The sequence below is a fragment of the Etheostoma cragini genome, chromosome 5 (genome assembly GCF_013103735.1).
Source record: "Etheostoma cragini isolate CJK2018 chromosome 5, CSU_Ecrag_1.0, whole genome shotgun sequence".
In the NCBI taxonomy this organism is placed as follows: domain Eukaryota; kingdom Metazoa; phylum Chordata; class Actinopteri; order Perciformes; family Percidae; genus Etheostoma; species Etheostoma cragini.
In genome coordinates, this window is record NC_048411.1 from 26874671 (window position 1) to 26900652 (window position 25982).

Sequence of the window (25982 nt, forward strand, 5' to 3'; positions counted from 1 at the left end):
ACTTCCTAAAATATTCAAAATAGCACACGATGGAAGTGTAGGTCCCAAACACAGGACATATTCTTCTTTTTTTAAGATTATGTTTTGGGGCATTTCCCTTTATTAAAGTGACAGTGGATAGACACGCAGAAGGTCAAATTTGAACCCGGGCCGCTGTGGGCTCAGCCAACATGGGGCGAACGCTCTTACTGGGTGAGCTAGAGGTCGCCCGAAACACAGGACCTATACTCTCTGCAGCGTTGCAGGTTTCGGCAGTCCTCTTAAAGGATCACGATGGCAAAAGGGCTATTGGATGGGTAAACTGTCAGCAATCTGGCAAAGTACATAAGTACACAAATGATTAAACGATTATTTAAAAAATAATGATTTGTCCTCCATAGATCTACTCCTGAATATATTTGCAAATTTGGTGATTAGTGTTTCACGGTAAAGCGGCTCTCCTATTGAATGTTTCAGTCTACTAGACATCCACAAGACTAGAGGAACTCCTGTTTAATGCCTCCTCCACATGCTCACACTTCCCTTACTCCATTCCCTCCGTCCTTCTAATGCACTGATGTTTCTGTAGTTTCTTTGCTGTATATGTTAACAGAGGGCTTCAAAACATGGACTTATTGCATATTTGACGGTAGAGTTCTTTAATTCAATTTCAATTCAGTTGTATTTATAATATCAAATCATAACAAGAGTTATCTCAAGATACTTGAGTAGGTCTAGACCAGAGTCTATAATTTAAAATTCCAGTACTTCCCCCAAGAGCAAGCATTTTAGCTTTAGTTTTCACAAACAAATTCATTTCCTCGGTTTGCGTCTTCATTTGAGGAAACTTTTACCGCATTCTGTGGTGCCTACACGTCTTTTTTCACTGTAACTGTCAGTTGCAGATACTTACAAGTGTTATCCAGTAACCAGCCTACAGGTGTTAAGTCGTTAGGATTCTTGACTCATGAGATACAGGAAAGCTTCTATTCTGTAATGCTACAAAGACCAGACTGGCAAGCTTAACAGTCTTAAGGTGTCAACCACAAATCTGCTTTTTATCAAGAAAATGGCAAACAGTATGAAACATGGAATTTCTTCTTGTTTGCACTAATCAAAACTGTGAGCTCTTTTTCTGCTGACTGTTATACCAGGAAGTTACAACATTGTGCCAAACATGGTGGACTGTTTGAATGGTGGAAGTTATAAAAGTGTCAGAAAGTGCGTAGATGCCATTGAAGGGCAGGTCTATAGTGGGGAAAATCAAACCAAAAATCGCCAATATCCCAGGACCACTGTACATGCCCTGTACATGTAAGCATGGACGTCTGGCCAACAGTAGGGTGTAAATGCTATTGAAGGGCAGGTCTATAGTGTGAAAAAATATATTGCTTCCCGGTTTGCAATATTTTTCTCAAATGCTTAAGCCCAACCAATCGAGCTGCTCGTAGGGCGAGTCTTGGCGTGGCCATAGTGGGATTCGTAATTTTGCTTCCCGAAGTGTAATGTCGTGGATATAGACTTATATAATATATAGGCTATACTGCGGAGTAGTTTCTGAATTTCATCAAGGGATCGTTAAAGTATTTTTCATGTTTAACTATATTCTGTACTATTAATCTGAATTTCCAATGTAATTTAAGTTGCCTTGCTCAAGGGTGCTGCAGCAGTCCGCGGGATCAAACCGACAACATGGTAAAAGAAGAACCACTCTATCTTTGTTTGGGCATTGTATTTCAGTACGTATGCCATGAGTAATTGATTTAAATTAGCAAAATATTTTTGATTTGGCTATTTAAATAAATGTATCTATTATTTCCACCACTGAGTATAGCTACCTATTGTCTGAAAAAAAAACATAACTAAGTTAATAAAGCTTTTCTTAAGTATCAAACCCAGCGTTTATGTACAATATCTCTGGATAGATAAATGTTATTTTATTATTGGAGATGTATTTACATTTATATGACTATGCCAGTATTTAGCTGGCTAAAACCCAGCCCAACATTTAAAAATGAAAGTTAGCATTAGCTAATGGCACTGCTAAGTTTCACCAATGCTAGCCTTAATCGGCAAAAAATAATATAAAGGTATGCAGTTATCAACGTTACAAAAACACCTATTGGCTACATGTTATCAACCACATATATCTTAAACATACAGAAGAGACAACTCACAAATTCTCTGACTTCTGCACCGCCAACTAGCTGTAACGAATGAATCAATGAATGGGTTAAACATGCCAAAATGGCGCTGGATAAAGTCTGCACAGTTTGTGACGATTAAAAAGCAGCAACGTTAATTAGCGTAATTAAGTGAAAACACGTGTTCGTTTTAACTTTACTGTCATTTCACAGTGTCGATTTAAGGCAATGGAATGCCGTTCAGCATTAAACCACAAGTGCAAAAAAGCAGTATAGTGCAGAGCAATTTTCTAACTTTACAAAATAGATAAATATAATGTGGAATAAACACTAAAGTACCAATATAACGCTACAGTACAGGCTGAGCAGTATGGTATGAATATGCTAACATAGCCTATATACAGTGCCAGTAGATTTGAACATAAGCAGTGAAGGTAGGCTAATTATGAACTAGGTAATTGTCATATGACTAAATATATAAATAAGTATATTTATACAGTCTATACTCCTAGTTCAAATGTATGAGTGATAGTGCCATCTACAAAGCATTTCTGCAGATAATAATGTTGTGAAGAGCGCCCTCTTCTGCTAGAGGAAGAGAATCATAACTTTGCCAGGTTTACAAGCAAAAATATTGTATTACAATATTTTAAGATATCTAGTCTAAATATTAAAATCACTCTTTAAAAGTGTGTACAATTGAAGAATATAATTTCCTTTATGTAGTTAAGTTAGTTAACTACATAAAAGGAGCTTATTATATTAGTTGAATTCAAAGAAAGATTAGAGTACATTTCCTATAGAACAACACTGATGATTAAAAACAAGACACGGAAACAAACTCAAATAAGCTTTTTATTGTTTAGTAATTTCTGCAGAAATACCAACAAAAAGAAAACGTCCCAACTGGATTCTCTATAAATTTCGGTTATACAAGCTTTGTTTCAATAAAATCATTTGTTAGAATTACTAATAGAAAAAACTTAGGAAGGTATGTTGTGTGCATAGCTTAAAACCAACCTCCGAACAAAAAAAGAATAAGGAACAAAAATATATAAATAAAGGCTTTAAAAGAATACTAAAGGCTGTGGTGATGTAAACCCAAATTCAGACCATACAGTCAGTGGTGCATCCCCAAAATGTGATTAATAAACATCCAGCTGCAAAATACAAACTTGGTAATGTAAAGATAAGTGATTCAACTTATATAGTAATGAGCTGGGTTCCACCAGCGAAGTGTGAAGAACAAAAATAATGTCCATGCAAAATATTTTTAGGGATAAAGAACAGAGTCTTAAAAGCTGCATTTTTTTTATTGTGATTAAGGGAAAATATTGTATATAACAGTACTTTTTCAGGCACGAATCTCAAATTAGCTTCTTCCGGACTGCCATGTGTGAGGATTTGTTGTTTCTTTTTTAATTTATATGATTTCAAATTGAATATGTTTTGGTTTAAAGGCTGTTAATAGGACAAAATAAGCAATTTGAAGAGTTCAGATATCTGGAAAATATTTGACTCTTTGTCACAATTTTCTGACCTTTTATAGTTTTTACCATTAACTAATTAAGAGATTCAATGAACAAATTATTGGCATATTCAATCAATTAGGACAATTATTAGTCACAGCCCAATCTAGGCCACATAACATCCATGTAAATTAACTAAATTCAAGGGAGTTGCAACCTGCATTTTAAAAAGGAGGCATTATTTGTCAGACAGAGTTTTTTCACCCTTTTTACCAACAGAAAAAATAAGATTTTAAGACTCAGTACAAGATAAAAAAAACAATCCCCCTCGTTACTTCTTGAGATAGACACGTTTGTGGACATCAAACTCAAAACAGAAAACTTGCTTAATTAATACACACACAAAAAAGCATAAACCAGCCAGCTGGTTTGCTTCCATTTCCTCTTCCATGTTTGTCTGAGCTACAGAAACTTGTTCTTCTTTCCGCCTCTTTGGTGTTTGTTCATCTGAAGACAGCTTTAAACAAACTTGAAGTAAACAGCCTTGTAAAGGACAAGAACTCATGCAAAAACCTGAAAGCAAGCTGTTACTCCACCAGGGGGCAACAAAGACTGCAGTAATCCCTCTTCATGGCGGTTAGTTTTCATTTCTAATGGCTGAGGAGAGTGGGGAACTGAATCTTTTACAAGTCGTCCTTCATGGAGATGGAGCGACATGCAGTGAGTATACAGTGGGATTTTCCAAAATGGCTACACTTGCAAGTTACAAGACAAAACAGAACTAAAAAAAAGTAACAAGAAACAATATTTCTCTCCTCACCGTCACCAGCACTCTATCAAAGTTTTCGGGGTGTTTAAGGGTCATTCGAGAGAAACGTTACAGGCACAAGGTGGTTCTACTGCTTTTCCCTGTTCAACAGGGAACAGCTACAACTTCAAACAAAAAGACAAAAAAGTAAAGTTATTCAGAGTTTCTGCATCTTCACGGCTCCTTAGTGGTTTTCTAAACTCTTGATCACATTCAGTGTTTGGAGTGCTGCCTGTCGGAAGTTAATACACTTCAAGTTGACATGCAGGAGTTTTTGTTATGCATTGCATAAGACTAAAGGATTTGATCCTGTTTTGCTGTTGGGACTTGGTTTGGAAGGTCTTTTAAAAAGGTGGAAACCTTTCCCTGCTGAATCAAAATTAAACATTACACATCAACTAAACTCCCAGTGACATTCTTGCTCGCCATTTCAGACAGTTGGCAGTGACAAAAAATGTGTCAAAACAACTTGTTACGGACTTGTTTAAGAAAAAAGAAAAAAACACCCACTGAATAAACAGTAAAAGATCTGTCTTCATCTGCACAACTGGTTGTGGCCAAATTAAACTTTTTTTTATTAACCTGTCACTTAAAAAGGGGCTTTATGAAAAATGACACAACAAAAAGATTGTTGGTTTAGATGAACATATCATACTGCAGGAGTCAAGTTTATAAGAAAATGACCATTATCATCCATATGTCCCCAGTACATAATGAAGTTACTTCAGTCCGGCCTGCAGTCCCTTCCTGTTACTTGTTTTCAGAAGTGAAATCGTATAAAGTAAGAAACAGCTATCAAATCTAACAGCTATTAATTAACACTGTCCCCTTAGCATTAGTTTGAATAATAAACTGGGGACACTTGGACGATTTTGGCTTCTGTATCTTTTATCATTTAACAGATCACATTGAATTCCTAAGAAGTCCTAAAATCTCAAACTTCTTAAAATCTAGTGAAACACACTATAAACGTTTTGTGCATTTCCCTCTGAGTTGTCGCCCTCAACATCACAGACAAACAGCTGAAGGGAGGGCAGACAAGTGCCGCCACAAACTTCACATAAAGTGCAAACTGACAAGGTTTTTCCCTCCACAGCTTCAGACCGGCTGAAGCTCTGGGGCAACCAGCAAGACAGAAGACGAGACGATCCATAATCCACAGGTCGACGTGTCCCCCTCTCCTGCTGCTCGCTTTAATGGCTCTCTATCACCACAGGCTCGTACCCGCCTGCAGACACCCTGCATAGAGACAAACGTACAGGGACAACAGTCAGAGAGTGTGAACTTGTTATAAGTGTGTTTGCTGTGTGATGTAGTGTAGGGTTACACATCTCTTTAATGCTCACTTTTACCGTTAACACATGCATTTATTTACAGTTTATTGTGTAGCGTCATTCTGGTGTAAGTCATAAGAAAGGGGCTTTCAACCAAAATGAAATGCTGTTTAAGACTTCTTTTTGGAAAATGTGTTTGAGTTCTATTTGGACTGGTGGGTTATAGTGTGAGTTTTCTAAAGAGAAAACAAAAATTAATGCCTTAAACATATTATTGAATATTGATTTGAGTAAAGTATGTTGATACTTGTTTCGTTGAGGCAGTTCAGCAGATTTGATAAAGTTGTTTGAAAGGGATAAAAGGAAAAGAGGAAGAGATAGACAGATTTTTTATTTAACCTTTATACACAGAGGTAATCTCATTGAGACACAGGGTCTCATTCTCAAGAGAGACTGGTTGAGAGGTCAAATCAAGGAGAGGATGACATTTGAAAGTCCAGAAAAGCAAAAACCGAGCTTCTCACCTGTTTCCAAGCCTGATGCTGCTGAGCGCAGTGGTTCCATCTTTGTTGACGAACAGACGCAAGTTGCTGTCTGAAAGCCAGGAACACATAAACAGAATTAGCAGCTGCTGACATAAACCAGAATGCGTCGACACACAGACAATAAAAAGGTGACAAAACACGGAGCTGGAGAAGGAGAGCTCGGTCCAAAGATGGTGCAGGAGTTACAGTCATCAATATTATACTGTCAAAGCCACTTTAAAACCGTCACACAAAGAGATTCACTGTAAACAAATGACAACATGTTAAAGAGCGATAGCCTGCATTTCACACAATGACTACACTTCCCATAAACCACTCCTACCTACAACTTCATCAAGGGCTGTGTCGATGCTCACAAGCTGATAACAAAGGAGTAGCTTGTGTTTTTGTTCTAGCAGCGGTTCAATTTTTTAAGGAACACTTTTAAATGTGATGTTTAATTGGGCTGTCAATAATAATGCGTTCATTTCGATTAATTAATCTGAGAAAAAATAACAGGCTAAAAAAGCTCTTTTGAAGTTATTTCCTCAGCACATTAGGTCATATATTAGGTCAATATTTGGAAAATAGTTTTGAACGAAGCAACATGAACACAGATTTATTATTTACTGAAATGTTTTCTAGTTTCTTAGCTGTAAAACTCGCATTTATCACATTCTTCTTGTTTCCTTCCTTGCATATTGTGATAAATGATCTAACTAAATATTTTGTACCTTGTTATCTTTATTGAGCATGTGTTTTAACTGGCTTGTGTCAAAGTACACTCTCTTGTTACTGAACCGTTCAGTGTTTTTGAGTCAGCAGCATTTCAGCTTGTTTTTTTCTTGTTTTAAGCAGTAAATAAATCAATACCTAGATTATTTTTTCTAAGCGGTTTTAAACTCCCACTGTACCTTCAGTGTTGTTGATATCTGCAAAGTTTTGGCTTTGGACAATTTTCTCCACAATGTCATCGGCATCCATGCGAGTGTCGTTTACCCAGGAGGGCTGACTCACCACTGAGTCCTGCTTCCGCCTGAAATACAGCAATTAGAAAAATAAAAGAGGACAAATGTAGTTAGAAGAGGACTGGACCACAATAAACCCATGACCTTAGCACTGACGGAAGACTGTGTTCTGTCTCTGTACCTGGGGGGCCTGTTAGGGGGTAAGATGGGCCGTGGGGGTCGAGGGGGTCTTTCTGGACGACCGGCGTCCTTGTCACCCTCTGTAGGTGTGTCAGCAGTGAAGCCCAAGCCCCCGGAGGCGCTGCTTCCTGTTGAGGTGTTCCTGCGATGTGTGAGGTCTGACAGGCTGGAGGAGCAGGAGTGCTCAGTGCTGTAGCCTGCAGCGACACAAGAAGGTATCATTTGAGACATCAGCTGTGTGCCACTTTAAGTATGTAGTCTCACTTTGCCAGACCTTCCTCCACAAGCGCCGCGGAGGAGGGTCTCGCTAGTCCACGTAGCGTTCCGGGATGGGAGAAAACCGGCTCTGGTTTATTAGCATTTCTTTAAAACCAATCACAATAGTCATGGGTGGTGCTAAGCTCTGCACGGAGCCGCTGCAAAATAGCCTCGGGAAGGAAGTTGTTTTGTTGTGCCAGAGAACTCAAATGTAGTCTAGGAAGCTGTCTGGACTCATCCTGCAGAGCTCTTAGGAGCAGTTAACCATAGACCTCATAAATCCACCAGTTCCACCAATAAAAGCCGAAGGAAATGGCTATCAGCGATAAGACATGCATCCAGCTGAAATTTCTGTAGCACTTGGATACACGTGGATACAGACTATTGGGTTAGGTAATCTCCTACAAAAGTATTGGGAAATTACAGGACCCATATGAAAAATATGCAATTTTCTGGAATATACAATACTTCATAATGTAGGCTACATCTGGGAACTGCAGGTGAATCTTGTACCTGAGATTTTGTGTTTTAAAATATTTGTATTATGTACCAGAGATTTTGCTGTGCTGGCTGGCATAGCTGGAGTTACGAGAGTGACCAGACTGGAAGACTTCTGCAGGACTGGAGTGGTTCACTTCTGATTCTTCAAGGAGACCTGAATGCACCAAAAGAGGAAAACAACACTGTTACCACCTCATTTGTACTCATTTGGAATCAAAATAGTTTTCTGCTGGACCAGACATTAAGAAGTCTTTGTTTACTTTTACAGTAAAGATGCAGAACTCACATCATAGATGGTGGCCATTTCTGACTCAGTAGAGTTTTTCAATTTACACCAACGTACTGTTTGTTTCTGTAAAGTCAAACCGTTTTTTCTAACTGATTTAGTAAACTACCCTTTGCATGTGGCGAAACGATGATGAACACTTTTTTCTCACATGGTGAAGGTGCTTTAGACTTATTACTGTACCAGATTCTTTGCTGTTGTGAACAACCTCTCCCTTTCAAGTTGTTTTTAGGTTTGAACAAAAGCACAAACTGCACAAAATACTAATATTGTCCACTAGTTTTCCACATTTTCTCAGGAATACCTTTTTGAACTTTTTCTGAGATGTTGGTTGAGAATGAAACCCATCTCCCTCGGGGCTTAGCCAAGATCTAAATTTCTTAATTCTTAATTTCATGTCTTTATAACATAATTTTACTGGGAATATTTTTATATTATTTCCAAGGTTAAGAGTTGTAGAGTTTATTATCTGTTGAGTTGTTCTGGCATTGAAAGTGATCTGTATTCGTCTTTGACAATTTGCATGAATAAGGTAAAAAATTATCGGTTCTCTGTATGAACTTTGTCTCAATTCCCTTTACAACCTGAAACTTTACTGTATATGGAAATCGGGGTTGGATTCAATAACATTTTATTTGTTCTAAACCAGGTAGCAATTCTGATCATTCTTTCAAATTCCTCAACATATGAGAAAAACATCCAAATACTTTGTACAACTTTGGTTTCCAGATACAGTTTATTACACATTTAAACCTACTCTTTTGATTGTATACATTACTCTTTAAGAAAAATAAAAAAGGACCAAATAAAAGATTTGATTACTTGTACAGTGATCTTAAGGAAAACTTTGTCTGTCATGCCAAAACAATTCACGCCCCCTGTGCATGAATTAAATAATGTCTATCAAACAATAAAAATGTAATGTGCAAATGAAAATTGCAAATTAGACTTTGTTAAAGCAATTTGAAAAACGGCCCAAAGGCCATCGATTTTAGAAACAAAAGATACAAATCTTTCCAAATATACTGAGAGTGACCTTGAGAGCAAGAAAGGCTTTGTCATATTTTGCATTTATCTTTTTTTCTTCTACAAAGATCTGTTGTTTGTTGTTCTATTATAATAAATCCTGCATACCTTGGCAGCTGTGCAAGCATCAAAGCACACTTGTTTGCTTATTGTTCCTTTCTGAAACAGATTATTTAAACTTCACATGCCCTCTATATTTTCCCCCTGGCTATGTATGACCCATGAATTGGGCTCTCAGGGGGGCGGCGACGACGACCACACACACACACACTCACACACACAAGTTGTACCTGAGTTGATGATGGATGGTCGCGGCTTGCTGACTCGTCCCAGAGAAACCCCTCCAGCCGGCCCCGGCTCGGCTGTTCCCTCCCCCTTACAGTCCAGCTGCAGGGTGTGTTCTTGTCCGGGGATGGCGATAGACTTTGCTGTGCTGGGAGGCCTGCAGGAAAAAGAGAAAACACAACTTATCAGTCTGGAAAAGATTAAATGAGCACAGAGCTGCTTAGCTTGGCACGCACAGATAAGATTCATTTAAACTGAGTCAGGGAAACTGAGTCATTCCGCTAACAAAGGACAGGGGAGCAGAAATGTTATTAGGTGTTGAACAATCTGGTCATAAGGTTAAAAATGTACATAAATTACTAAGATACCAATTAATACCTGTGGACACTCCTCCAACACATATGTTGACTTGTTTTGACAAAAAGACAGAGGCAAAATGGAGAAAGACCAACAACACAAGAGAAAAACACACAAAACTTACAATGTGACACTGAAAAAAAAAAACATAAGGCTATTAAAACATCTATGATTTTAGAAATTATTGTATTCAACTGCATTTCAAGAGACAACAATTTAGTCCTAGTCCAATCTTCGTCAGGGCAAAATGTTTTAAAATGAGACTGATGGGCTGGTAGGATGGAGGGTCTGTGACGAACAATGTTTGGTGAATCCTCCAACCTATACTGTATATTTATAAGTACCTGTTACACAAAGACAGACCATCCGGAAATCTCCCAATTTAAAATACTCACGTTTTAAAACACGGATCTCCGGACAGCAGGGTCATTCCAATGATCACCTTTAAAAAGATGTAAGAAGCAATTTCACCACCCAATTATAATATACATTGCTTTTTATTTGCAAAACATGATAAAAGTTAAATGTCAGCAACTGCTTTATTAACATGTGAAGAGATGCTCTCTTCCTACCTCTGATCTAACATTAACAAAATGCTGAAACAGTTTTCCATAGTTGTGAAATTGCAGCCTTTTTTCTTGTAGTGCATGTTCTTTCTTTATCCCGCATTCCTGCACTACGGTTGATCAACATACTACAGTATATCACAATACTATTTCTGTCCTCATCACGGGGGGGGGGGGGGATAAGTAATGGAAGAAGTACTCAGATCCTTTATTTAAGTAAAAGTAGCAATATTACAGTGTTACAATACTCAATACAAGTAAAAGCCCTGCATTTAAAATCCTGTTTAAGTAAAAGTACAAATGCATTAGCATCAGAATATCAATCAGAAAGAAGTACTTATTATGCAGAATGGGTAATGGCAAAATTATATATATATATATATATCTTTTATTACTGGATTATAATTATTGATGAATTAATATTCATCGCTATAAACTCCAGTATAACTTCAATAACTGACCGATACTTTTATTACTGGGAAGCAGTGAAGAACATGTTTGGGCTAAACAGTGTTTTGGCTGGTTAGGCTTTAATAAAAATGAACTGGAAAAGTTTGGAGTGGATTTCCAGTAAGCTCACTGTCGTGCGAGTTACGCACACAACATGATGTCTTCCAGAGGAATGAAATGACCAAACTACTCGTGACTGTCTTGGCTTTGTTTTTGCATAGCCGTGTGAGTGGATGAACTCTGGGTGGCACTGCAGAGTGAACAAACCGGAACCCACAGAGGCACTAAACTGCTTCAGCGTTCAGCACTGATGAATAAATGGTGATTTGGAAGCTAAGGTGACATCTTCAAATTGTATTTTTTATCAAATCAACAGTCCAAAACCTAAAAGAATATTCAGTTTACGATCACATAACACAGAGAAAAGCAGCAAATCCTCACAATTGAGAAAGTGAAACTAGGGAATGTTTACCAAAGAATTGATGATCAATATCTGTATCTGTGAAAAATTGATTCATCAACTTCTTGTTTTAGCTCTAGAAGGAACTAAAGTACTAAAACATATTGGCAACAGAAAAAACCAAAGCACTTAAACAAAAGGTTACATGACTAAGGGACTATTGATCCTCCACCTGATCACTCTGACTGCGTCGGACTAAAATTGAGGAGTGGAAGCAATCAATAAAAAGGTCAAAGGTCGAAGTCTCAGGGTTAATGATAAAGCTTGCTTCAGACATAGAATTTATGATGCAATTACATTTGTGTTTATACCATGAGGGCACAGAATGCAAAATAAAACATCCCTCTCCTTGCCTTGAGTATTGAGTTGTCCTGCCGTGTGTTCTTGGTGTCGTATCCCTCCAGCAGACAGCAGCGCACGGTGGAGCCAGAACCCGCAAACTCCGCCATGTTGAGGTCTGTGAAGCCCAGCTGAGGATAAGGAAGAAGAAAAGATAAGTTCAATCTAGATTCACTAATGGTGGGGTTCCACTGGCAATGTTTGGCAGAACAAATTTCTGTGGCACCCATCATTTTGCACACCTAGCAATTTCCCATCGTCAAAGTGCCGAGCTTTTGAAGTTTTAATGTATGACAGGGTGGAAAAACCCCATGTCAATCTTAACAGACATCAAGCCAGACAAAGAGCGAAGACTATATTTTTAAAGTGGCTTTGATGAAGGCAGAAAGATAATTACATTTTAAACGGTTTGCTGATAATATCCTCCACAGATACTCTAAGTGAGCAGTTGGTGTGGTTGATATTTGACTAGTTAATTGAGTCTCTGTGACCGCAATAAAGTAAAACATAAAAGTTAGGCCAAAGCAGGACTAATGTCGATCTATCACATGGGAATGACTCCTCGGAATTTAGGGCACATCTAACGGGTGAAATTGTCTTTTTCACACCCAATCAGTGAGCACTATGGGAGGGTAGTAATGCAGGGGTATTTCCCATTGCAAGATCAATGATCAATGATGATTAGTATGTGAGTTCACATATACAGGTTTTGGCCTACATGTGATATCTCTCTTTTTTTTAATTCATCCTCCCAAAATACAACCAAAAAGCTTCACTACCTCGTTAAAAAAATATGTAAGAGAAAATAGTGACGGAGGGAGGGAGAGCAGGGAACCATAAAGCACAAAAAGCTAAGAACAACTTTATATATACTGTATTGCTTAGATAAAAAGACATGGAAGGAAAATCTATACGTTCGTCTTTTTGTTGGCTGTTCTGCACAGATGTGACAGCAGTTGTCATCCACTACGACACAGCGACAAAACAATTGACTGTGGCTACGCAGCCATCGTCGTTCCCGATCCAATCTAACACCCTACGTCTGCCGGGCCGGGGTATAACCGTAGCCTGAACCTGGCATTAGAGTTTCTGATTTATACACAGCCCCAAATTACACTGATTAAGACTCTGCCTTTATGACCTTTTCCCCAAACCTCACAGCTTTTTGCCGTTCCCTTTCTTCATTCTCCAGGTTTCCCTTTTCTTTAGGAGCTTCTGTTTTCATAGGTGTGTATTTAAAGGAAGCAAACTTCTAAGGAGGGAAGCTGGATATATTTAGCCAAAAGGAAACCTTAAAGGAGGATGGGCGAAAACAGAGGAAATGGTTCCTCTCGGGCAACAACGTCCACGCATCGACAAAACTGTATTCTCAGGAACGGGTTTGACCTTGCAATTAACTGACGAGGCGTGACTCATTTGTCAGGAGCTCTCACGGTTACGGTTAGAGAGGTGGTGGCAGGATGTTTTGCAGATTCCCGGCAAGTGTGATACAGGTTTACAGGTGTCCCTCCCTGCTAGTGGCATGCTCATCAAGTGCTAGGAGAAATGCTAATATTTACGCGACATGGCATTAAGATGTACACAGAGCTCATCTGTAACTGTTTCTATGTGTTTTTCAGCGTGAGAAGTGAGGCGACCCAGAGGGAGACTAAAGCTCTTACCTTCGTATATGTTTTTCCTCCTTTGAGTTCCTGCAGGGAAAACAGGAAGACAGTAATGAACCCGGTGATCCAACTTTATATTACAGTGGTCTCCAATTACAGGGCTCCCAATGAGATAGTCGAAATTACAGGCTAAGACTACACTCATGGTTCCTCAGAGCATGGCACTGAGGCATGGGAAATTTTAGCATCAAGTCTGAAATATCCTGGAGACATTTTTAATGAGAATGTCTCCAACCCTCCTAAAACAGTCTGTCAATCAAGTTTGTAGTAGATGCAGTTCTCTAGGGCTGGGTATCGATACAAGAGTTTGAATACCAAAATAATACTTATTTTAATACCTTACTTGTAGGAATATGCTCCTACAAAACCCTTTCCTATTAAGTATTGATTTGATGATTTGCAGGTCAAGAAATCTACACATACAGGTTTAAACTTGGAAATAGATGCCTAGAATAAGCTGTATATAACTGTTACTGCTATGTTTCACAGTGAAGCAGGTCTTAACTACAAGGTTAAATATATAACCACTTAAACAATGGTTATACTTACTCTAGACATCTAAAGATGTTGCAATGCTCGGCCATATTTAGCAAAGACATAGACAGCTTGACAAAGTACTGTGGTGGTTAGAAGACAAATGCAAAAAGCATCCTTAAGCGGACAGGTTAGCTACGAGCACAGCAGCAGGTTTTCTCTTCATCAATAGGATACACGACTATGTTTATAACCTAGACATTTTTTACATCTTTTGACCTGTAAATCCGCTTGGTTGATTCATCATCATATTATACCAATGAAATGAACCATTACTGGATGGCAGGTATCCATTAAAATGTTCCTGTTTTGGTTTAAAATGCACAGTAATTCAGCGTATAACAAACTGGAATTAACAGACAACGTGTTGCTTTAGCAAAGCTGTTCTTCAAACAAGGTAACAGGAAGGTTAGTCTAGGGTTAGCACTGTTGAAATATCAGCTGAACATACTATGGACTGCCAAATCACAGTTAAACCTCTTCAATCTAACCACTGAGCCAACTGCAGAGGGCCCAAAGAAAAAACAGACTAGCTCAATATTCAGTGCCACATTCAATATTGATCAAGGGTCACTTAGGCTTTTCTGCACAACAAATTCAAAATCCAAGTTCCAACAGTATTCTCCCCTGTCATGCAACACTTGACTAAATGGACTAAAATTGACTTTTGGGCTAAAATTATTTCCCTATTTTTTTTTACTATTGTCAATGGATGGGTAAATAATAGTATGCATAACTATCACATCCTTCACAACAGCAAAAAATGACAGCATTTAAGTAAAACAGGTTTACAGGTCTCTGACTCAACAGGACTGTAGGTTTCTACTATTTCAGTTAAAACCCCAAACATTTAAAAGACACTGTAGTGATCTTGTTTAACTTGAGGGAACTTCCGAGAGTCTTACCTTCCTAACTGACACCCTGCAGACTGAAGGATCTAGGACGCCGGTGTGGGGATTGGCACTCATTTTAGACACAAAGGTGAACCTCTTCCTCCAGCGAACACAGTTCTCTCGAACCTCCTGTCTGTAAGGAGAGAAAAGGAACAGCAGGACCACATCAATCTCTTTGGTATTCTGTATTCTTGTGCATCCAATGAATTATTCATTTTAAAATGCCTTTTTATTCCTGCTTACTCCAGTCCTTGCTTCTTGAGTTGCAAACTTTGCTTAATGATAGTTTGATTAATTCTTCTATTTGCTAAATTTAACAAAGACACTGAAACATCTTTTGTAAAATGGCAGCAACCTAAAGTGTGTCTTTATGCGTAGATCACTACGCTATTTAGGTCAAAGTCAAATCATCTCAACTCACAATTCTGATTTGTTGTGTTCTCTGACTTCACAACAACTGATTTTTTTCCCCCCAGTTATGTCATTCCAGTCTCACAGCTTTATGACCAATGTGTCCACTGAGGATCAGATTTATCAGAGCAACACTGAGAAAACATGTGAGCAAGCTTTTCCCAAACTAACTGAAGTACAGAGCGGATTCCCATGGCTTCTGACACTGATTACAGTTTTTCCACTTTTGAAACTTTGCGGTTTCTTTTACTGATTTTGTGGGAAGATGCAGCGTTTTGTTTTGAGGATGGTGAATTGGTGACATTTTCTCAGTAAGACAATATTTAACGTATAAACTGGTTTGTTTCTCAAGATTTTCCCTCCTGTTTAACTGACAAGAAAACCTGTCAAGGAAACAGTGTACAATGGTCCTACGACTTCTGTAAAAACACGGTTGGTCTGGTCAGAAAATGCAAGTGGAAAACCTTTAAGTAGCCATACATCCTGGCTCACGGGTGGGAACAAAGCACTAGGTGTAAAAACAGATTGGTTTGTTTCTAAAAACAAAAGCTGATGGGGCCGGAGATTTTTTTTCTTCTTTTTTTTTTTCAAACACCAAAGCATGCAGCAAGAGAAGGAATGTAGATGGGTGAGACATCCTTATTTGTTTAATATATCACTCGTGACATCTGTAAAATTAGACAACACTCCTGTTTGTTTTGAGATGAAACTATGTGTGCTAGTGTTTTCATCTAAAGGCTAACACCAGCACTAACATGCTTTCACTAACTTTAAGCATGTGAAATGTTGAACATGTTCACCATCTTAGTCTGAAGCTGGGATTTCTTTAGTAAGTTAAGGGATCAAAGTTATGACAATTCATCTTGATGTTGACATTTCTAAATCTCAAAAGTCAAAAATGAGAGGAAAAGTCAAAAGAAGACATTGGAATTTATGCTCTGGGAATCATTGGTGTTTGTACAAATTGAATGGCAGCTGACTCAATACTTCTTGAGATATGTCAGGCTTTTTTAAAGATTATTTTGGGGCATTTTAGGCATTTGACAGGACAGCTGAAGAAGTGAAAGGAGAGAGAGGGCAAATGTTATGCAGCAAAGGGCCGCGGGTTGGAGTTGAACGCGGTACCGCTGTGTCGAGGGGTCAACATATATGTATATATGTAAGGACACAAGCTCTACCAACTGAGCTATCCGGACCCCCGAGATATTTCAGTCTTGACCAAAGTGGTGGAAGCTGCCATCCACAGAACCATGTCACAGTGAGCAGGAGTAATTCTACTGTGTTATTTGTAGTTAACTATGAACGTCTCTGGTGCTAAAACAGGGTGACTTCCAAATAATAAATAAGTCAAGATGTTTGAAGTTGTACTCAAAATGCTACATACCAATTATAGGGGGGAAATCCTTACATGCAGCTCTTCATTATTTCTAAGTTATGTGAATCTACCCTGTTCTTTGAGCAACTGTCATTTTGTCAACCAAACATTTCAGTTATATACCATCCCAGTAAAAAGCACCATCATTTGTGTGATTGGTCTGTCAACCACAAATGAAAGCACAAATAGAGAAGCTTTGTTCATCTTCTAAAATGGCAAACAGCTCATTTAGAAACATATATTGGATTCTGTCCAACACATGCTGAGAAGAAGTAGATCAACTGAATGGCCAAATGTTCCTGGAGTCATTTAGCTCCATGACGCTTTCTTAATCTGAACATATAAATCTTAGAAACAGTGCTACATGGTGGGGTGTGACTGTATTTCAAATCAAAAGTGAAAGAGAAATACTGGTACTGATGAGAGGTTTCTATTGGAGCTACTGTAGAAACTTTAAGTAAATACAAGTACAGCCTTGATATTCTTGATCATGTAATTTTGATAGTGTAAACTTACAAGTTTCAATTTGGTTTTGTCATATGCATAACAGAGAGATGCAGTCGCTGGCAATGGCATTCTTTGATCTCAAGTTCCCGCCAATTATGCTCATTAAATAAGTGGACTTAAAATAGTGCAGAAATTAAAAAATATGGATATAATAAACCATTTATACACACATATATACAGTATGTATGTATATATATATATATATTTAGAAAGAGAGAGAGAGAGGAATATATATACACACACACACACACACACACACAGGTGTACAGTGCAAAATGAATAAACTTATAATGTAAATAATGTACTTAATGTAAACGCGTAGTAGTGAGCACCCTATTCATTAGTATTTGCTGTGTACAATTAGACACCTTAGCCTGATGGTGTTAGCGACAACGTCCTGTGATCAGCAAAAAACATTAGGATGCATCCTCTGGGAATCATAAGGATGAATCTTCTGGGAATCATTAGGATGCATCCTCTGGGGATCATTAGGATGCATCCTCTTGGGATCATTAGGATGAATCTTCTGGGGATCATTAGGATGCATCCTCTGGGGATCATTAGGATGCATCCTCTGGGGATCATTAGGATGCATCCTCTGGGGATCATTAGGATGCATCCTCTGGGGATCATTAGGATGCATCCTCTGGGGATCATTAGGATGCATCCTCTGGGGATCATTAGGATGCATCCTCTGGGGATCATTAGGATGCATCCTCTGGGGATCATTAGGATGCATCCTCTGGGGATCATTAGGATGCATCCTCTGGGGATCATTAGGATGCATCCTCTGGGGATCATTAGGATGCATCCTCTGGGGATCATTTGGATGCATCCTCTGGGGATCATTTGGATGCATCCTCTGGGGATCATTAATATACATTGAATTAATGGCAATCTGGCATTAAGTTGTTGAGATATCAGGATCTGGAACAAAGTGTTGGAGAGGTCAACTCAATCAGCGGATCGAACATAATTAGTTGATTACTCAGCTAATCGATTAGCAAATCTCTGTTTTGATTCAGTTCAATTTTATTATGTTTAATTAATTTTATTTAACTAATTTGTGTAACTAATAATTTTAGTCATTTGAATTAATTCTAATCAGTGTACATTTGGCACTTTAAGTTATTGTGTGAGACAGAAGGTGCAAATTGCAAACACACACACACACATACACACACACACACACACACACACACACATTAGCAACAGCTGCTCCTCACACTCCCCTCCCCCCACCGTCTTTTTTCACCATTCTCCATCTCTCCACTATGGGCTGTGTGATTTCTATCACTTCTATTCTCTCTCTATCTTTAACCACTTTTCAAACAATATATTTATTAGAATTTTCTTACACATACATGTGCCCATGCACATACAACAACAAACAAACATTTGTCAACTTAAGCTCACACTGAAGCACAGACAAAACACAAATCACAGAAAACATCTTCTCAGACGCCTTATTATGGAACCCACGCAACTTCTAGGCAAGACTTTAACAGCATTCACACACACACACATACACACACACACACACACACACACACACACACACACACACACACAACTATTCGCCAGGCGCCCGAGCTTACATGCGGTAGGGTAACCCGATTTGTTCAGGTCCTATCCCCTGACCAATCGGCTATTCTGACTCGAGGTCAATGACTAACCCTAACCAATCTAGCTGCTTTGTAGGGCAGGACTTGCCTAGAAGTTACGTGGGATCCATGATAACGCTTTTCAGACATAAAACTATCTTTTGGACGTATATGAATCACACAAGAATGTTCAAATTTTAAGTATTTCATTGACTTCATAAAATTGAGCTCGGACTAAATATGTTTTTCTTTCAGGTAGTACTCAGTCCTCTCCATCATTTATTAGATCCTTTAACCATTTTTAATCATTGTTTACAATATTCTGAGCCAACATTTGGAAGTAGAGCTACTTCCCCTTTTGCTTTGTTTTGGTTAATGTACAATGGAACCTCCGGGTTTACATATAAAATCCTGTATATTTATGATTTTCACATAAAACTTTACTTGATGAAATGAGAGACTCAGTGACATCTAGCAAACCATTGTACATGTTTTCCATGTATGACGTTTTATTTTTGCAGTGTTTTAGTCTGATTTAAAGCTTTAGTGCGTAACTTTTTGGTATCAATGAACATCTGTTACATTCAAGCCATTGCCAAATGAAAACTGTCCTCATCACTTAGAATTCCTCATGGGGGCCTCAGAAACACACTCTAGCATTTATATTGCAGTCCTTCATTATAAAATGTATTTTAAAATTGTAATCTTGCTAATAATGTTTGTATTAAATTGTCTTTTTTCTGTAACTTTAAGGGAATACAGTTACTTTTTTTGTATCCTACCTTTTTGGACATGAGGACACACATGCATTCACACTATTTCATGTACTACCAATGGTGTAACACTATTCCCCTTACAGGTTATGGGAGACGCCAAAACAATGCTGCAATACGCCAGTCAAGATAATAGTTCATGATAAAGAAGAAGACTGAGAGCTCAAGTAGTAAACATAGATGTAAACAATGCTGGATTCAAAACAGTTAAAAATGGGTTTAGAAATGTTTAATGAGGAAGGGAATGCACTGCTCAAGGATACACATGAAGTATTTTCCACTGAATGCAAACATAACAAACATAACAAACTTTGTTTGTTTACAAGAAACCTTCCCATGGCCTCTTTAAGATAGACTAGATGGATTAATATAGCCTGGTCCTACCAGACTCTCGTACATTTCAATTGTACAGAGAGTCTGGCCACTGACAAGTGTTAACTTCCTTGAAGGCGGGTCACCTGCAACCTTTGTATCTTCTGTTCCCTTTTTGTTCTTACGTGTTTTACAGTTTGGGCAGGAGGAGGCTGGGAGTGTAGTGACATTTAATAAGAATCTGTCAGTGAAGGCATTAACAGAGCGTCCTCTGTTGAAGTTTAAAACTATTGGATCCGCCCAAAGCCACTCTGGTAGCCTCGTTCCGCCGTCCTGCGTACTGTCTGGTAGGACCATAGACTGTTAATATTAATAATATACAGTCTATGGGTAGGACCAGGCTAACTGGAAGGGGAGACAACCATAACTATCGATTTAGCATCGCTAACGCTAGCCTTAGCCAACTCCTTCACCACTGATGGAGCAAGCTGGAAAATCAAACATTTACCAAACCCCGTGGGGAGGAGGGCCACAACATCATGGCCACCAACAAAACTCAGCAAAGACTGTTTTTGCTCAGGCTTTAACTTCTGGATATTCAGCAGCGTTGCCACAATGGGCCACATCTTTCAAACGATGGTTACTGAACCTCAACGTCAGTGTTCTCAGCCAATCCCTCTGTTCGCTGATTGGAAAACCCAAGAATTTAACGCAAACCCAGACGGAATACTGAAGAAAAATGAAAATGGAGCGGAAGTACATAGGTGGGCGGAGCCAGACTAGGATTAATATTAAAAGACAAACAACATGAATTAAATGTCTGGACATGCTTAAACAAAAATTGTGGCCATGTAAATAAAGCACTGGTAAAATTCACAAGAATGATATTAAAAACACCAACAACAAAAAAACACATAACTTGATGTAAATCTTTAAATCGTAATCCTACACCAACTCTTTGCAGAAGTGAAGAGAGGTGATAATAAGGATTTTTCTTCATGCCTCTTCCCTGGAAAACAAGTGAGGTTCTCAGAAGAGTAGGAAGACAAAAGCACACCCACACTCTTTCTCTCTTAGCTCTTATCAGGACCCCCACATCATTGGTTCTCCAGTGTGTAATGGGGAGCGTTCTCAACAACATTCCTCAGTCCAGATGGCTTTGTTCAGGCTCCATGGAAACCTCACACTCAAATCCACCGACGCTCTGCCAGCAGCTCAGAGGAGGACACGCTTACACACCAACACTCTCTCTTTCAGCCTCAGATGTTTTTAAAGGACCTCCACCGTTTGTTTTTAATCTCACCTGCAACCTTTGTATCTCTTCTGTTCACTCTTTTTGTTCTCATGTGTTTTACCGTTTGGGCAGGAGGAGGCTGGGAGTATAGTGACATTTAATAGGAATCTTTCAGTGAAGGCATTAACAGAGTGTTTTATGGCTGTTCATCCAAACTCTGACTTTTGCCTTTCAGATTAGACTCACATTTTAGCTTTTTCGTTTTTAATAAGAGTCAAAAACAAAGAGCTACATAAGGTCATGTTGTTTCAGTTCCGATCCAAACTGGATTTAATATCTGATACTATATCAGATCTAGAGTCAAGAAGCCTACACACTTCGTGAGTCCTGAAATCAGAATTTGTCTGGTTACACCCAACACCACAGAAACATTGCGACACTTAAGAAACATTACACTGACTTTAAAGGAAAACAAGAATAAATAAAAAGCAGTGCATCTATTTTCCACAGCAAAACTAAAATTTAAAGTGAGGGAATTACTGTCATTTATTAACTTAACTGACCTGACGACACAATTCTGATTCTGCCCAGGCAGTAACACCACATCCACTTTGCATCCAATGCATTTTGCAAGTAATTAAAGCAGGATGTTGCAAAGCCAGAAAAAAAAAAACTACATTTTTTTTCCAGGTTGGAAAAAGTGGAGGCAAGTTGCTCAATCAGTCACGACCAAGTGGGGATAAGGGCCGCAGCTATCGATTTCATTCGACAAGTATTCTATCAATTATTCCATCAATTAATTAAGTTGTCAGATAAAGAAATTGCTTTATTAAAGAGCTATATTGAATATACTAAATAGAAAAGACAGGTCTCAGTCAGGTTTCTGCGGAGATGCTGATGCATTGACATCATGCTACCGGGGTAATATAGTTGGGTTTAACAAAAGACACACTGTACTTTTTGTTTAGCTTTAGCTTGAAATCAATACAAACTTTGGAAACTTTCATTTTCTCTGGCCTGTCTATTCTCTTCTGGCAATATTCTCTCTCTTTATCCATTTTGCAATCCGCACCGTGTTTTTCACGTCAACGGTCCACAGCTTGTAAGCATGTTGGCAGTAAAAATCATCTGTGCAAAACTGTATATAGTTATTTGGATTAAACAAAGCTTTGATGCAAAGAATTTGGCGCACAGACAGTAGACAGACACTGGAGCTGTTCTCACTCCAGCTGAACAGAGCTCACATAAACAGAGGACTGAGGGCAGACAGGATAACGCCAGCAAAGAAAATTGAATACAAGAGCCATCATTGTGCGTGTCCTCTTCCGTGCGTTTGTCCCGTGGGCAATACTTTCATCATGTCGAACTAAATTAGTGTGTTTCGCACAGAAAATGGCCTCACCCAAACATAATTTCCGACAGCTGAAAACAGAGCAAAGCCTGATGTATCCCCACACACGCATCCTCCTAAAGATGGAGGAGTGGCAGCTCAGCACTTCTACAACATCGGTACCATCATCTACATTTAATTTATTGTCACTACTGAATGTTCACAAAAACAGAGACGCTGTCCTGTGTTGAAAAGAGACAGCATCCAAAAGTGAGCTCGGCCTCAGAACCCTAAACCAAAAACAGAGATTGCCATCAGACTTTCTCCCTGAAACTTGATGTATTCTAACGTAGGCTCAAATTCCTACATTGACAACTACACACAAATTAAAAGGAGTACAGTCAGAGGCAGACAAAGCCAACAAGAGATGGAACAAAATATTCCTTTGACTACATTATATCCAGAGTAGATCAGGGAAGTAGTAGGAAAGCAGAAGAAGAAAGGATATATTAACTCAAAAACCTCAGAAAAGCAAACAAGAGGAAGAAGTGGAGGAAATGGGGGGCGAGGTTTTAATTGGGAAGAGAAAGAAAGAATATAAAGTAGTTTTTAAGATTATTTACAGGAAACATAAGAGAACAAGGTCAAACAAACAGAGTCAAAACAAAGTCTTGGTTGGCTAGTTATTTAGCAACACTGAACCTTAATGACGCAAACACAACAAATGCAACAACAAGGAAAACTTAACCCATACAATTCGGACTGAAGAAGAAATTGTAAAACATGAAGTACATAAAATGTAAACATGAAGACCCTAATTTGAGTTGCCCCCCCAGCATGTGATGACTCAACATGTCAGTAATGCAGCAGCATGGGATCCTTATCTCCCATCCTGGCTGCGTGGCTCCTGGGGGCCCCGGCCGTTTGCAGAAATACAAATAGCAGTGCGGCGGCCGGGTCAGGTCGCATCGAGGGCTCAGATAAACAGTGCAGAGAGCAGAATGCTGAGGAAGCAGACAGATCCTGCAGAGGGGCCGGTGACGTAAGGACGACCAAGGACGGGCGAGGAGTAACAGACCATGTTCCCGTAATCAAAAGGTCACAGGGCCAATCCTTGCTGACACCACCAACCTTTAAACAACCATCTGTTGAAGAGACCCTGAATATATCACCTTTCCTGTCCCTTATATGTTCCCTCAGTATTTTATTTGCAGATTGATCAACAGCACTGCCAAAAGGCTCATTTCTAACAGTTGTCTTGGCAGCGTTAAAATTGTTGTTTTAAATTAGCCAGCAATTAAACAACAACACGTGGGACCCTTCACCCTTATACTGTGTAACTTTTATGGAATAAACTGAATTTCTAAACTTATTTAAAGAGGACGTTCACCAATTTCACACATAAATAGTCAGTTAACTCGTCACAGTCATTGCTGTTGAACCTGTGAAAACAGTTCTAATATGTCTCTGTGGCTCTGGAAGAGCTTTGTCAACTTTGGACTTGGAGACTACAAGTGTTGAACGTGTGGAATTTGAGTTATGGGGATGGGGACAGTGATGGTGACAGCGACGGGGGGTGGGGGGGGGGCTGACTCAAAAGAAAGATTGAAAAACACTTGTTGGCTGCATTATGGGAAATGTAGGATCCAGTTGTTGTTTATTTATTGTTTGTTTTTTTAAGTAATCAATAAATTGTTTAGATTAGAAAAATGATCATCGTAATATCCAAGAGCCTAAGGTAACATCTTTGTCCAAATAACAGTCTAAACCAGAAGATTTACAATTAACAATACTATAACACAAGGAAGCAGGTAATCACATTTGAAGGTTTGGTATTTTTGCTTGATAAAGGATATCAATTAATCGATTAACTGAGTTTTCGTTTAACCAACGGTTTGTTTTTCAATTTAGGAATAAAACCCATCAGCTATTATTCATACATTTCTTCCTTTTTTTCGTGGGGTTATATGAGACTGAACACCACAGTCTGTGATCATGGAGCTGCTCTAAAGTTAAAGTGCTGCAATCTAAGTTATCAATTATTTATAGGAACTGTGCATTGATGACAATGACTCATTTATTTCAGTAAATCAAGTTACGTCACAAGATTAAAATTTTTACTTTGTGTAAAAAAAAAAGAAAGAAAAAACATTATTTTGTGAACTAACTTTATGAAAGATTAAGGTCAAACAGAGAGAGAGAAGCCCTAACAATCAATTTCCCAGGAATTCCAGTGTGGAGGAAGAGACATTTTGATTACCTGACCAGAAACCAGAGGAATAATGATGAAACACCCCCGCACCCCAAACACAAACCTCCCTGCACATCCCACCAAAACGCTAACGGCTGGAAAAGTGAGATGAAAACAGGAAACAGCTGTTGAAAAGCCGCTCGTCCCAGTTGATTTCTAACTCTCCTCACAAACTTCTTCCTTTCCTTTCTCTCGTCTCTTCTTTTCTCTCACAGGCCAAATGTCCAACCAGGTGACAAAAGCGTCACTTTCTCTAACTGTAACACTCACGAGCACAAAAGCACCGCAGGTACATTTGGTCAAAAAGGTACTTCAATGTTTTGATTGATAAAACCCTAAAAACAGAGGTGATGATTTCTTGCTTGTGTTTCCACTCAACTCCCTGGCTGCTTCCCTCATGGGGCATGTTGCTAAAAGCTTTCAAACCACAATACAAACCCATCCATCCACCCATCCATCCATTGTAATCCATTTATCCAGGGTAAGGTTCAGGGGCAGCAGCTCCAGCAGGCGACTGCAAACTTCCCTTTCCCAAGCCACATTATTTACAATATACAATACAAACACATTTCTACATTTTAATTGGTTGATTCTTAGTTCATCCAATGGGTGTAAGTGCAGAAAATGCTTTCTTCTTCATTTTGTTGTAAGCATTTTCTACTTTTAATATTGAATATAAAATTCTTTCCGTGACCAAGGCCCAAAAATCCAAACATAAATCATTCAAGAATTCTGAACTACTGTGGATATTTTTGTCATTACTTGATGAAGATTAACTGATTACAAAAAGTGCAGATTAATTTTCAAGCAACCGAATACGTAATTACCTGACTTATTGTGTAAGTCATTTGGAAAAACTTGAGGAATGTGTCCGTATTTTTTAAGACATATCGTAACAGGCTTGTTCGTCCATCACAGCCTATTATGGAGACACTAGGGAGGTAAACAAAGCTATTACATCACCATTAATACCTGAGGTTAATGACTACTGTTGCTCTGTGCCATCACCACCACAGGTGAACCATGCTTCGTCCACAATGCTGAGTAGAATTTGTTCATAGCGGATCCCATGAGAGCGTGGCACTTAAAAACAATGAAAGCCGCCACCCACAGGGTTGCACTGGTGTGAGAAAGCAGGTAAACAGGTGGCTCCAGAAAACCAGCATTAAATTTCACATACGTGCTACAGTAGCTTAAATACGTCTTGTGTGGCGTGTGGT

General features: G+C 38.8%; 1 protein-coding gene and 1 long non-coding RNA gene across 3 annotated transcripts in view; one reads left to right on the forward strand and one right to left on the reverse strand.

Annotated features, from left to right (window-relative positions):
* The first annotated feature begins 1397 nt into the window (after positions 1–1397).
* On the forward strand, positions 1398–7839 carry LOC117945451. Its single transcript, XR_004656807.1, has 3 exons — positions 1398–1479; positions 6390–6392; positions 7829–7839. It is a non-coding gene; the product is annotated as an uncharacterized LOC117945451 (long non-coding RNA).
* fam102aa (family with sequence similarity 102 member Aa) overlaps positions 2961–25982 on the reverse strand; it is a 31870-nt gene continuing 8848 nt past the window's right edge. Inside the window, exons 3-13 of one of the 2 annotated variants that reach the window (XR_004656798.1) lie at positions 14978–15098; positions 13536–13565; positions 11889–12005; positions 10455–10501; positions 9708–9859; positions 8155–8259; positions 7348–7543; positions 7113–7234; positions 6199–6268; positions 5382–5639; positions 2961–5342 (exon numbers count right to left, since the gene is read on the reverse strand). Coding sequence is in view for 1 of the 2 variants with exons in the window: in XM_034872906.1 (XP_034728797.1) it covers positions 5594–5639; positions 6199–6268; positions 7113–7234; positions 7348–7543; positions 8155–8259; positions 9708–9859; positions 10455–10501; positions 11889–12005; positions 13536–13565; positions 14978–15098 (1006 nt within the window). In the remaining variant the exon portion in view is untranslated. The other variant, XM_034872906.1, reaches the window with a different exon arrangement.